This window comes from Corvus moneduloides, chromosome 6 (assembly GCF_009650955.1).
Source record: "Corvus moneduloides isolate bCorMon1 chromosome 6, bCorMon1.pri, whole genome shotgun sequence".
NCBI classification, from domain to species: Eukaryota; Metazoa; Chordata; class Aves; order Passeriformes; family Corvidae; genus Corvus; species Corvus moneduloides.
Window position 1 is genome coordinate 25,692,178 of NC_045481.1, and position 13,583 is coordinate 25,705,760.

General features: G+C 41.4%; 1 protein-coding gene across 1 annotated transcript; it reads right to left on the reverse strand.

The window, feature by feature from the left end:
• Positions 1 to 2,438: 2,438 nt before the first annotated feature.
• Positions 2,439 to 13,583, reverse strand: PSMA6 (proteasome 20S subunit alpha 6). The gene is made up of 7 exons (XM_032112499.1): positions 13,410 to 13,583; positions 9,288 to 9,382; positions 8,414 to 8,495; positions 8,000 to 8,155; positions 4,903 to 5,081; positions 4,169 to 4,263; positions 2,439 to 2,648 (listed from the first exon to the last, which is right to left on the reverse strand). The coding sequence occupies exons 1-7, from the start codon at positions 13,483 to 13,485 to the stop codon at positions 2,591 to 2,593; spliced, it is 741 nt and encodes a 246-aa protein (XP_031968390.1). The 5' UTR covers positions 13,486 to 13,583; the 3' UTR covers positions 2,439 to 2,590.

Below are 13,583 nucleotides of genomic sequence, written 5' to 3' on the forward strand. Positions count from 1 at the left end.
TTCAGAGTTCAGTAAATACTGATTTACCTAAGCTGACTGCATGTACCTGGCATTTGCATGTTTACACTACACCACAGATAAAGAACACTGGTATTGTAATGTGGACAGTTACCAGGCTGTGCAGAGCCAGTTCAAATTTAGTACAGGTAACACTGACGTGGGTCTGGTATGCAAATAAAACTTGATCCTATTCCTGTTTAACTACTCACTTGTGCGTTCACACTGGAACTGCATCTGTCAGTTTTCCGCACTGGCACAACAAACCACAAATACCTGGAGCAATCCCAAGTCTGGTATCCCTCTTGATAAGCTCTACCCAAACTAGAAGCACCATGACCATACCACACATACTCCAGTTTCTTTGGAAGTGCCAGGTTTGGAACAGCAGGTGATACCAGGTACAGCTCAGCACCGGCCACAGCTGTACAGCTTGGTTGCAGGTGATATCTGCTCCAGGGAGTGAAGAATGTAATTATGTGTTATGTGTGATACACGGGGGTTTCCCATTCAGTCAGGTATGCCCAGCTGCATTGCAGCCTTCTCTTCAGTAACAAAAAGCTTTGACTTTTCTCCATTCTTAATATGAAAAGAGAACCATGAATTTTCTCTACAGGGCAAAATACTAGCAAAAATGCCATTTCAATTGCTGTGACTTTAACTTTCCTTATAAAAAAAGGCAACGTTCACCATCAATATATTGTAGACACCTTATTTCATCATCTCTGAACTCAAGACAGGATGTTCTGCGTTGCAAAACAGGCAAGGTATGAACAAACACTCACTGCTCTCAGAACCACCACTTGTGTTATACAACCCCATACAAGCTCCAAAATTTAGAATTAAAGGACTTGCAGGGAATTTTGATACTGAATACTATGCAAATATGCTCTAGTCATATGGATCACCGATTACCATCTTCCCTTTAATTTTTGTTCAAGAAGTCATTAGTGAAGTATTCTATATGTTATTAAAGCTGATCAAGAACAAACTACCAGTGGATGGTATTTTGTGGCAGACTAAACCACGACCTAAGCCTACTCAAGTTCCAGGTTGTTATACAACTGGAGTATTAGGAAGAAAGGCCCTACAGGTTTTCAGAAACACAGCCATCACTGGCAGCTGAAACAACACAGATCTTTCTGAATGTGCCATTAGTTGCACAAATGTGCCAACTGTTGCACAAACCCACACAGAATTCTCAGATAACCAACCCAAAACCAGAAGCAGGGGTGCTTATCTTACCATCTACACTACACTATCTGACATGAGGGAAGATGAAATTTGGAGGCACGAATAGAAACCCAAGTAGCTTTGTGAAGTCAACAATCCACTATACATCCAAATCTCCTCAACTCAGTTATCACATAAGGTTACCATTATCTTTTATTAAAGCCACCAAACACAGAATTGCATCTTCTTTGCTACAATGAACTTGAAAAATACACTTTCAAGGGGCTTTAACTGTAAAGCACAAAGAAAAAAATTAACCAGTTTCTGACAACTTACAAGGCCTTTCCCAAATGCATTGAAAAAAATCAGAGAATTTTGGAATAATTAAAGCCAATATGGGAAACGCACAGCAGAGGAATGAAGGTAAGAAGTTACATTAGCTTGGCATTCTTTCAAGGAGACTCGTGTGCAACAGCTAAAACTACCTGGTAATCTTCCCCTTCTCCTCAGTGCCTCCTCCCTCACAACTTCATCATCTCCCTATTTACTGCTGAGGCTGGAACCTCTTCAACTGAAGCAAAACAAAAAGGCATTTTTCTTCACTGCAGTTTTTGCAGTCTCATCTCCAAACCCAAAACCTCTGCAGGAGCAAGGGGAGTTGCTTCCCAGCATCAACACTGCCATTGATGGACTTTGTCTTGGCCCCATCTAGCCCAAACATTGTTTCTGGCACTGCCCAAAGCCTCAAAACCTGGTAGGTGACTAACAGCCAAAATCCCAAAGTACACTACATATAGAATATTTTCCCTAAATAAATGTCAGGTTAGAGCTGTTTAATTATAGAAGACATCTCTTAAATGCACTACATGCACTCCCAATAAATTAGTCCAAAGGACTGGGACTCACAGCTCAAGCTTTTTCCTTCAGCTTTTGCACTATATCCTCATATAAACCTGAGCAAGTAAGGTCTTCCTAACCTCCCCACAATTAAACCAGTAATGTTGTAAGGCTTTCAACATCAGGCCATGGAGAGAATGAATGTGAATGTAAGAATTACCTCAAGACACACACACCACAAAACCTGATATTAATTCTACATGAGGAGCCAAATAGCTCAGATGAAAAATACAGATCAGAGTATAAAATTTCTTTAAAAATACAATTAAAAGGCAAGCAAGTATCGCAGAAACACTAAAAGTCATCAAGCATTTTTATGACAATTTCATAGAATTGGAAGTTTAAAAAATAACATTAAAAGAAGACACCAAGAATTTCAAAAACCTCTGTTTTATTTGTACAGAGTAAAATACATCATATAGCGAACACTGTTTTCCACCCATAATCTAAAACCATTATTAAATGTTTTCTTTTCACCAAACATCCTGGCCAGAAGCACAGACAATGGAAACAGGAACGCTAATTAGTCTCTCTCTGCCAGAGCTACAAGGTGCACATCAATCTCTGCTTCTGTAAGGATCCTGAAAGAACAAAAAGAAATCTTGAATAGCTTAAATGATTCTTTCCCTTAAGCTCCAATATTACAACCTAATATCTATACAAATAAGTTTTAGAGCAATGCATCTTTCTGCCCTTTAAAGCCCTGCTGCCAGGGCCACAGGCTGACATTCCAATTCTTTTGAAAAATAAAGGAAGAATCAAAGGCACTAGAGATTAAGGAGGTAACAAATGATAGAAAATGAACAAATAATTCTTTGTGAGTAATGCATTTGCAAGTTGAGACCTAGTGAGAAGGTAGCACTTGACCCTTGAGTGGCAGGAGGAAAGGGGTCATGCAGCTCCTGTGTGCTTTCTCACAAACACTGAGCTGTTCTGTTGTCCTCAGCACACACCACCAAATGCAAAACCAGCCATCACCACTGAACCTGTGGACCTCAAATGCTTGAAGCCTCTCTTCCATCCCCACTTACCAAGTAGTTAGACTACACTAACAGAGGACTCTGTCCCCCATTTAACTGTTCCTCTCTTTCTTTAAAAAAAAAAAAAAAAAAACAAACAATAAAAGACTAAAGCAGAAATAACTGAATCCCTCTGCAGCAAGCCAGACTTACCTAAACTTTAGGTAAGCCAAACTTGGAGGGTTCTTTTGCATTATAAAAAATCCCCCAAACTTTTTCTCCCACATTTAATTCATACTTCTGCAGCTATAGACTGTGTTGTGAGAAGGCTGCCAAGTACACTGTATCCCATGTGAAGCCTTCCTGCCCTCAGCAGGAAGCCTTCCAGGTATCTTGATACACTGACAAAGCAATTTTGGTGCACACAGTGCACTGCAGGCAATAATGGAGGAGGGAAGAAATAGCAGGTGCCTTGCTTTCATGCTAGATGGGAATGCAGCATACTCAGAAAGTAAATAGTTCAGCCATTTTCAAATCACTAGTGATTTTTTAAATCCATGATCTTTTAATCTTACCAAATTTAAATACAGTATTTCAAACCATACAAATCCATGATCTACTGACTACATTTTAGATGTTCAGAAATGCTAGCAATTAAAAGATGAGCAAGAATACTTTAAAGATTCGATTTAGAAAAGGATTAAAGAATTTAAGTGACTTGTAAATATTCCATAATATAAACCAGACTTTACTGCATTAGTTAGCATTACTATGATTTGGGAGTGGACTCCAGATACCAATACTACAAACAATTTTTATGCTTCTAAGCATGAAAACACTTCTACACCAGATGTAACTACATTTCAATCACCAGAGGAAACAATATCCTTTTAAGAAATGAAAGAGAACACTTTTCTCTACTAAATCCTTTACCCATGTCACACATTTTAAAACTGTGGGGGTTTTTTTTAGACAATGTTTTCCACCCCTACACATTTTGAAGAGTTACAAGTGAAAAACCCTTCAAAATTTCAACCTCTGAAATTTATCTCTTTTTCTCAATTTACAGTTACACAAGAAGGTAAAACTAATTGCACATAACCAGAGAAACACACCAAATTTTATCAACACTGACCACTTACCTGAACTTAGGATTTTCCACTGTGACTACACCAACTTCTATTTCTGAAGGCTTGAAATCAATGGATAGTACAGTAGACAGGCATGTTATTGCTGTCTGAAAGATGACAAAACCCCCTATCATTAAAAAGAAAGCACTAAGGCTTTTTTTTCTTAATAGACATAGCATTAACAACTACCCTTCCTTCTGGTTTAAAGTTATTTCCTTTCACTTCAAAATCTCAGCTTAGAAGTTCCAAATAGTTTCCCCTTGCTACAGAATACAGTCCCTCTCCAGCCATTTCCCTAAAAGGCCCAATCTACAAAAAGCAAAGGGACATGTTTTCATAGCAGAAAAAACACAACGAAACCAAATCATTTTATCATGCAAAGATACTGTCTGAAATGCCTTCTAATACGAAGATTGTTTTAAATGTTACTAAAAGTTAAGTCATACTGGTATCCTCAAAATCAAGCACTGTAGTAACCAAACACTAGCTATAGTGGGAGTGCTACAATTATAGAATCTGCTTCAGCTAACCTAAAGCAAAAAAAGCAGATTAGATGACTATTCAAACACTTGGAGAATACTTTCAAGCGATTTTCTGGTCGGAATAGCTATATTTGCTCTGGCAGCAATACAGAACTGTAGGAAAAGAGGAAATGCCTAACTGCATTTCTCTACATTGCAAGCCTACATGAAGCATATTCATTAAAAATACTTTTAACAAATTTTCATTTCCTTCTGCTGGCCTACCTCTACTGTTTGTTCATATGTCCAGTCAAATTTCTTCTTTACTTTCTTTTCAAGAAAGCTGGTTGACTCTGTCTGTTTAACTCCTGCAGCTGTGGCCTTGAATCCACAATAGTAACCTGCTGGATCACACTTGTATACCTGAGGGCCGTGTTCTTCATCAATACCAATCAAAATCATACCTTGAAGAGAAAATTTGTTAATTTATTTATTTCCCCAACTTTAGCAATTTAATTCAACTGAAGAACAGAATGGATACCACTCTCTGCGAAAAAACATGCAGGCACAGCAGTTCATCTTTGGGAATCAGTCCCATACCTGGAGCTGTGATTTCCTTTTTATCCCTAATTTGCCATTTCTTACCAACATCACATTACCAGGTGTGCAACTCCTTTTAGCAGACACTGTGTTTCCGTCATTCCCAAAGAAGGCTATTCACTAAACATACAAATGTTTTTGCCATGCTCAGTGTGTAGAGAACCACAAAGTCAGGAAATACAACAGTTTAATCCTGATACAAAGTTTACCCAGCCACAGCTCACATCACATTGTGTTATATGACACAGAAGTGTAAACAATAGTTCTATTACCATGTCTTTTTCTAGAAAGCAACTTCACAAACATGCTGAAACTAATAGAAATATTAAAAGACCAAATTTATCTTTCTTGTTTGTAATCCTGAAAAACACTGCATTGCATACCTTTTCCTCTTTAAATTAAAAAAAATCTGAAATGAAAACTGGAAACATCAGGACATAACTGAGTCTTCGAAGACCATCTGACTAAGTGCTTGGAAGCTGGATAGTTTTCAAGTAACACAAACTGACCACGTCACTGAGATGCACCTATGTTCACCCTCACTTCTTGATTTACAGCTGCATTGTCTCAATATGTATATTAAAAAAATAAGTCAAAAGCAATACTTGCAATGAAAACCCAAAACAGAACAAAGTAATGGTTTTCAATTATTTACACTTGTGTAACTTTTAACTAGTAGTTAGAGCTGATAAACTTCTGAGCAGCAATACAATAGAAAAAAAATCCCCTCATATTTTCAAAAAAGGCTAAGGGAAGTTAAGAAAAATATATTTTTATTCATGTATTTTAAAAAAGAAATTTCCAGTAGTATCAAGGCATGGGAAATGCCAAGGGAAGAAAAAAACAATCCTTCCTGAAAACTACAAGCACACAAGCATAGGAAAATTGCCCCATCATGGAAACTGTGGTGCAACCCTGAATGTTGCTTCTTTAGTCACAAGTCTTAGGGCCTACTATGATTACAAGAAGTGATTCATCAATTCTGAAACTATTCTCCTTAAAAGGAAAAAAAAAAATCACCAAAATCCAACCAACCAAAAAGAAACCCAGACAGAATGTTTAATGAAAAAGTAATTGAGGAAACCTGTTAAGTCTTTTACCTCAGTTCCTGAACAGCCTAACAGCACAGTTATAATTTGCTTACAGCCAAACATAAGAGAAAAAACAACTCAGAACCAACCGCAGAACACACAGATGACCAGGAATATCTACAAAAAATGACTCAACACACAACTTTTTTTTAAGCTTGCTATAAAACAAGACATGCAGAAATATTTGCAAGGGAAATATTTTTAGGCACTTTTTCTCTACATTATATATATGATGGCTAAGTTAGGATCAAAAATTATGCAGATCTGTCCTATACATACTACTTAGATAAAAAAGCCACAAAACCTGCAGAAGGATAATTGCACTCTGCATCTCTCTTTTAACAGTGATGTTTACCCAATGTATTGGGCTTGCATGGCAAGGTCTTGGTAGTGAGAGGACTACAGGGCTGGCTTCTGTGAGAAGCTGCCAGAAGCTTCCCCTATGTCCAAAGGAGCCAAAGCCAGCTGGCTCCAAGGCCAACCTGCTGCTGGCTGAGGCTAAGCACATCCACAATGGTGGTAGTGCCTCCGGGATAATGTATTTAAGAAATAAAAAAGGAGATTGCAGACAAAGAAGAGAGGAGTGAGAACATGTGAAAGGAACAACTCTGCAGACACTGAGGCAAATGAAGGAGGGAAGGAACCGCCAGAGCTGAGATTCCCCTGCAGCCTGTGGAGAAGACCATGGTGAGGCAGCTCTGCCCCTGAAGCCTATAGACATCCATGGTGGAGATACATCCACCTGCAGCCCCTGGAGGAGCCCATGCTGGAGCACGTGGATGCCTGAAGGAGGCTGTGGCCCCATGTGAAACCTGTGTGGTGCTGTGGAGAAAGGAGCCCACATTGGAGCAGCCTGTTCCTGAAGGACTGCACCCCACGTAAGGTGGACTCCTTCCTGGAGCAGTCTGAAAACACAACTGGCAGCCTATGGGAAGGACTCACTTTGGAGAAATTCATGGAGGACTGTCTCCCGTGGGAGACACATTGGAGCAGGGGAAGAGTGTGAGGAGTCCTCCCTCTGAGGAGGAAGTAGCAGCAGAAACAATGTGCTACAAACTGACCACAGACCCCATCCCCATCTCCCTGTGCTACTGTGGGAGAGCTAGACAATCAGGAAAAAAGTTAAACCTGTGAAGGAGGCAGCAGGAAGTTGTTTTGAAGATCTGGTTTTACTGCTCAGTATTCTATTTTTATTTGCTTGTTAATAAATGCAATTAATTTCCCCAAGGCAAGTCTGTTTCGCCCATGGTGGTAATTGGTGAGTGATCCCTCCCTGCCCTTATCTTGACCCACAAGCCTTTCATGGTATTTTTTCTCTTCCATGTCCAGCTGAGGAAGAGAGCGATGGAGAGGCTTTGGCAGACACTTGGCATCCATCCAGAGTCAAACCACCACAAACAGACAGGGTTATAAAGATCATCTCCCGCTCACAGACATCACTGCAGTGTGAACAGATCAGTCCCCAAAGACTAATGTGAAATAGTGTCAGAGAGGCTACATCATCTCAAATGCTGAGTCAATGGTAACATCATTGCTCCAATTCAAGACTTAAAACACTGCTTTCTCATTCACCTGTTCAGCCCTCTTACTCCCTCAGTTATTCATTTTGAAAATGGGTGAGAATTTCTTATATACAAATTTGCAAACTTAGACAAGAAACAGAAAAGATGATTTTCATACACTATACTTACAGCAACCAAGGGGCCTCATTTCAGCATTCTGTGTATAGACCTGAGAAATATCTGCAATCCTTTTACACAGCATATCCACAGGGATGTCATATCCATACTTGTACTTCCAGTTAGCAGCCTCATAGCGGGCTCTCTGCACCTGGGATCTGCTGTCAGCTAGACAGAAAGAACTAATATTAATTTCACTGAACATGTACCATGTTTATTTCTAGCATTGCCTGAGAATATAAATTCCAGGTCCAACTTTACATTGTCTTTAAATATATCCATTAGAAGTAGGTAAGTTCTCCAAAACCAGACTGAGTGGAACAAATCTCCTAGAGCACTTATTTATTTTATATGATGTAACACTGGTAAACTACATAAAAAATCTGACATATTTTAGATACTTAAAAAAGATGGTGAATTAAATACCTGTCATTCCTGTCATCACACAGCCAATATTTTCAGTAATCTTGAATAAATGAGTCACTGTGCTGGAATCCAATAACTTGTCCTAAAGAGGAAACAGAAATAATGTAATAGCAAACACTGTCCTTGAAGTAAAAAGAAAAAAGACAAAAAAGAAAAAAAAAAAAGAAAAAAAACACCAAGACAAACTCTGAATGCTCTGTTTTTTACAGAAAGGCCAAAAAGGACCCATAGCAGCTAAAAACTGTCTTTCAGGCTTTCCACTTTTTACTGCTGTAGGCATGAGAAGGAAGACATTGGAGAACGGGGAAGATTAAAACCACAGTATCTGGAGAAGGATAAGATCAAGAACATGATCAACAGCACAGTCCTCTTCTCTCTGAAGAAACTTTGAGAACCCACATACAAAAGCTTGCTCTCTTATTGCATGCTGGCCTTCAAACATAAAAGAATTTCCCCACTTTATCAACAGTACATCATCACTGAGCTGAAACACTCATTAAAACCTGTTCTACATGCTATTGGTATAACATTTTCTCAGCAGGAATTAAAGAAATCAGGGAACTGGTTATGGACAGCTCAGCGCTTACAAGCCAGAGCAATGAATGCACGCTCAATTCAGCAGGAGCAACTTCTATTTTAGCTTTACCCCTTCAACAACTACAGAGAAAAGCAATATTGCAGTACTTCGTGAGAAAATGTACAGTTGAGCACTACATGGAGCTAGAACTCGTAAAAAGCAGAATGATAATTAGATATTCAGTTCAAACAGCTATATATGTCAGTGCTAATAAGTATAATATCAGTATTGCTGAGTCTCACCCCCACCTTTTTTTTCTTCTCCTTCCAGACTTCCCCTCAAAAACAGACTACTTACAGGTACTTTCTTCTGTGTTACAATTACTGCAGAATCTTTCCCACGAACAGCTACAGATGTAAGTCCACCTTGGTTTATGGCCTTAAACGCATATTCTAGAAAAATATATAAATGTTAGTAAAAAACTTGTGTCAGAGACCCTAGTATAATAAACTCTGACACACCTTCCCGCAACACATGAATCTCGCCAACTTATGGCCTTTTTAATACTTTAATACTTGTGCAATACTTTGTATCCTTACGGTCTTTAGTACAATGTGCATTGACTCTCTTCACAAAACCACTGCCACTGCTTCCTTCAAATGTTTCTTAAAATTTGATTTTTTGTTCAGTTCAAGCTTAACAATAACAGAATAACTTTTAGAACAAAAAGGCTATTCTGAACTTGATCAAAATTGTCCAATCTTAATGTACAGTAAGCATAAATTCTTACAGAATTTTTGACATGGGGTTTAGTATTTTAAAGGATATAAACTTCTCTTCTAATCTACTGATATAGATGGAAACTGATATGATGACACAGGAGGCAAAGGAGACAGGTTTTAACCTTACTAGCATATTTTCTGACTTGACATTCAAACACTACAATGCTTTTATTTGCTTTTTATAATGAAAGCTACACAGATGCCAACTAAACAGTGTTTTATTCATGTAAATACAATGGATTAAGAAGCAAACACTGAGGTAATGATCATGAAATGATCCATGAAAAAAATTTCCCTTGATTAATGATTTCAAAAGCCTTAGGAACAACAACTTTAAAAACTGTTTGTCTGGCGATATTTGATAAACATTCAGAACTTCCTAAGTGAGTGGCAAGTTTCAGACAGCAGCTAAAAGTAGGTGAATTTTTTTGTTAGCTATGCATGTGAACCCAGAATTTAGAACATGTCTACAAACAGCATAGCAAATTGCTAAAACTATCTTAAAATAATGGGAGCAAGAAACTTGTCTGTTTTCAAAGCTGCACTCAGATCTATGGAAGGGATTGCACAACAGAAGAGTAATAATCTGAAGATGAAAAAAAGTCAAATCTTTCATCTTAATATTCAATCTGCTGAGTCAGTGTTAAGGAAGGGCTCATTGTTCTGTATTTATGGCACAGTATTTACTACTCTCAGACATCAGAGCATTTACTGGTTACCCAAACGTGCCATAAAGGATGGTCTCCCTTTCCCTCTGTAAAACTCTGCTAACCTGGGATGATCAGTGCCAGACTACAGCAAAGCACAAAACCCAGTGAGGCATGAGCCAGCACTGCCCACAAACTGGTCATGCTTGAAGCCCCAAGCCCGGGCTTTGCAACACTTGTCTATTTGTCTGCACAAACACCTGAAAGGAGGGTGTAAAGCACATGGACAGAGTCAGCCTTTTTTCAGTGATGCCCAGTGACAGGACCGATTCAGAGGCGATTGGAACAAACTGCAACACAGGAGGGTCCACCTAAACACCTGAAAATATGTTTTTACTGTGATGGTGACTGAGCACTGGCACAGGTTGCCTGTACTACTCACAACCCATCTGGATGCAGTCCTGGGCATCCAGCTCTGGGTGGCCCTCCTTGGGCAGGGGCTTGGGGCCTGCTAATCTCCAGAGGTCCGTCCTAATCTCAGCCATTCTGTGGTTCTGTGACACTTAGGTGGCAGCAGGAATAGGTGCCCTCACAAACTAGTTTTTGCTCACAACTATCAACCACCAGGCTTGCTAAACTGCAGTCCCTTCTGGCCATTAGGTACTATTATCACCTCGTTTTCAAAGAAACATGCCAAAAGGTGAAGTGGCTCTTACAATGTAACAAGTCCAAGTTGCTACTGCTGTTTTAAGTCTGTTTACTGCTCTGTAAGTATTTCAGTAGCACTGCAGACAATCTCTCTCAAAACAGCAGCCCCTTGCAGTTCCCTGAATACATCACAACAGTCAGAAATTTGACTGCAGTAATTTTCTTCACCTCCCAAAACTCCACTTAGAAGAAACATCACCTTTGAAAATAGAAACTAACAGGTAGCAGGAGAACACTGATGCTCTGAGGGATTTTAACCACAGTAATGTGAAATAACTGTTAAGTTTTCTAATATGAGATCACTTCAAAGGCACATGAGTTTTCTGAGCTTTGAAAGCAGAAGACAGACCTAAGACAAAGTATAGGCATTTCAGTCCAATATCACTATGCTGGAAATCTCTGTTCCCATACTGCCAAATTCCAGAAATTCCAGAATTGCCTCAAGTTTTAAGGCAGTCTTAAAGCAGCACATGTCCATGCTCATCCTTGAGAGCCCCCAGCTAATCTTAATCCAGCACAGGGACAAAGATAAAACAAAACCACCTAGACCTGGACATTTGACTGCAAGCAAACATGAGATTTCTGCCTGAGGCTAGATGCTGGGAAACAGCAACACCCATGTGGCACCACGTCCGAGTTACCAGCCTGGCTGCAGGCAAAGTGAGCTCATTCTTGCTTGAAGTTGACTATGCACATCTACATATTTTTCTTCCTATAGCACATAGGTACTTAAAATAGCTTTAAGACAGCTTCAGACTGTGTGCAGAAGCTCTCAAATACACATGCAGACACTTGTTTCTACGACACTATTAAGAGGTATGGAGGTACTACACACTTCTCATACATTAACCTAATGGCTAAATATATCCCAGAGGTAGAAAACCAAGGCTTGGTTTCCTCTCTGCTACAGAATGCAGAAACCATTCCCAACGAGTAGTACAGTGACAGAGACAGCGAAAAGTGATGCAGACCAACCAGCCTGTTTTAATGGCAGCGAAAGGTTGGAGACCTGGCCTCTTCTGTGACAGAACCACTGACACCCTGTGTGAGCAAGGGCTGTCCCTACCACCCCTATGTATAAGGCTCACCATGCAAGCTGCTTGCAAGCATTATACATGCTCCAGATATATGACAGCACCCATATGCAGGTATCTAGTAAAGGTAACTTTCTGTCTGTGTACAGACACCTACACAAAGGCACTTTCCTAATTCTTCCTTGCAGAAAGGACTGCTCAAGACTGGGCCACCTGTCCACGAGGCCTAATCCACACAGGCTTCTTCCTGAGAAAAACTCAAGGGCAGTCACAGAAAAACTATATGGCTGCCACGGGCAATTCATGCAATCCGGTCCCAGCAAAAAAGATCTCTCCTTTCCTGGAGAACAAACAGATGTAAGGACATAGCATGCAGTGGATGTGCAGTGAAGCCACTGCAGCTGGGGAAGACAGCATCTGGATGATGCTGCAAAACAGTTCATCTGTCCCTGTTGTGAGGATCCTCCAGAAACACTCTCAAACTACTGTCCTGCCAGACTGTGAGCTGAACTGTGCTGTCATCAAGCATTCTACACAAGGAGCACCAGGATGTGCTTCCGTACAACCTGGTGCACTGCAAAAACAGGAATAACAGAGGCCTACAGAAGGAGCTGAAGCTTGGCTTCAGATTTTTCCAAGGAACCTGAAAACAAAGGATGCTTGCTGCTATCTCACAGGCCACAGTGCACAGAAGACACGGCATTCAGGTCTAACAAGAAAGCGCATGAGTTACATCCAAGAACTGACTTTGTCACTCTGGCATGCAGGGTTTGAGGCAGTTCAAATCCCATTTCAAACCGCTATCATAGTTCCCAGATCCCAAAACACAGCGCTCCGAGGCCTGGCAAGATTCACTGAAAGAAACACGTAAGGGGGAATAAACGCCTCTGGATAGCTGCAAGTTTGGTCTCCAAGCATCTGAAATCAAACACCGAGGACTCAGAGGAGGTCGCTCCCCGTGGCGGGGGACACTTGAGGGAGCCCACCACGGCTCTAAGTTTTCCTTATCTCATGCGAGGACCCCTTCCCCGGGCCCCACGCCGGCACGACCGGGACCGCCGCTGCTCCACGCTCCCACCAGGCTTCTCCCACACACCGCGGGACCAGGCCAGGTGGGAACCGAGACTCCCGAGCCACGGGAGGCGCCGCGTCTCCCCCCTCCACACAGGCTGCCGGGCTCGGCGGAGCTTTCCCGAGCTGGCCACAGCCCCGCTCGGCGGGGAGCGGCGGGGGCGCGGGCCGGGGCGCGGGCAGGCCGGGCCCGTGACGGGGCAATTCGGCGGCGGCCCCGCGGGCCCGGACACGCACCGACTTGGTAGAGGCGGCCCTCGGGCGAGAAGATGGTGATGTGCCGGTCGAACCCGGCGCTGGAGCCGCGGGACATGGCGGGAGCGGCGCGGGAGCGGCGCGAGAGCGGCGCGCGGCCGGGGGGAGCTGTCCGCGTGCAGGGCCCCGCCGCAGCCGCAGGCACCGCCGGAGCGC

Coding starts and splice junctions, on each gene's coding strand:
- PSMA6 (XM_032112499.1), bottom strand. CDS start 13,485: ATGTCCCGCGGCTCCAGCGCCGGGTTCGACCGGCACATCACCATCTTC. Junction 8,496..9,287: donor TAACACAGAAGAAAGTACCT/GTAAGTAGTCTG, acceptor TTTCCTCTTTAG/GACAAGTTATTGGATTCCAG. Junction 8,156..8,413: donor TGTGATGACAGGAATGACAG/GTATTTAATTCA, acceptor CTTTCTGTCTAG/CTGACAGCAGATCCCAGGTG.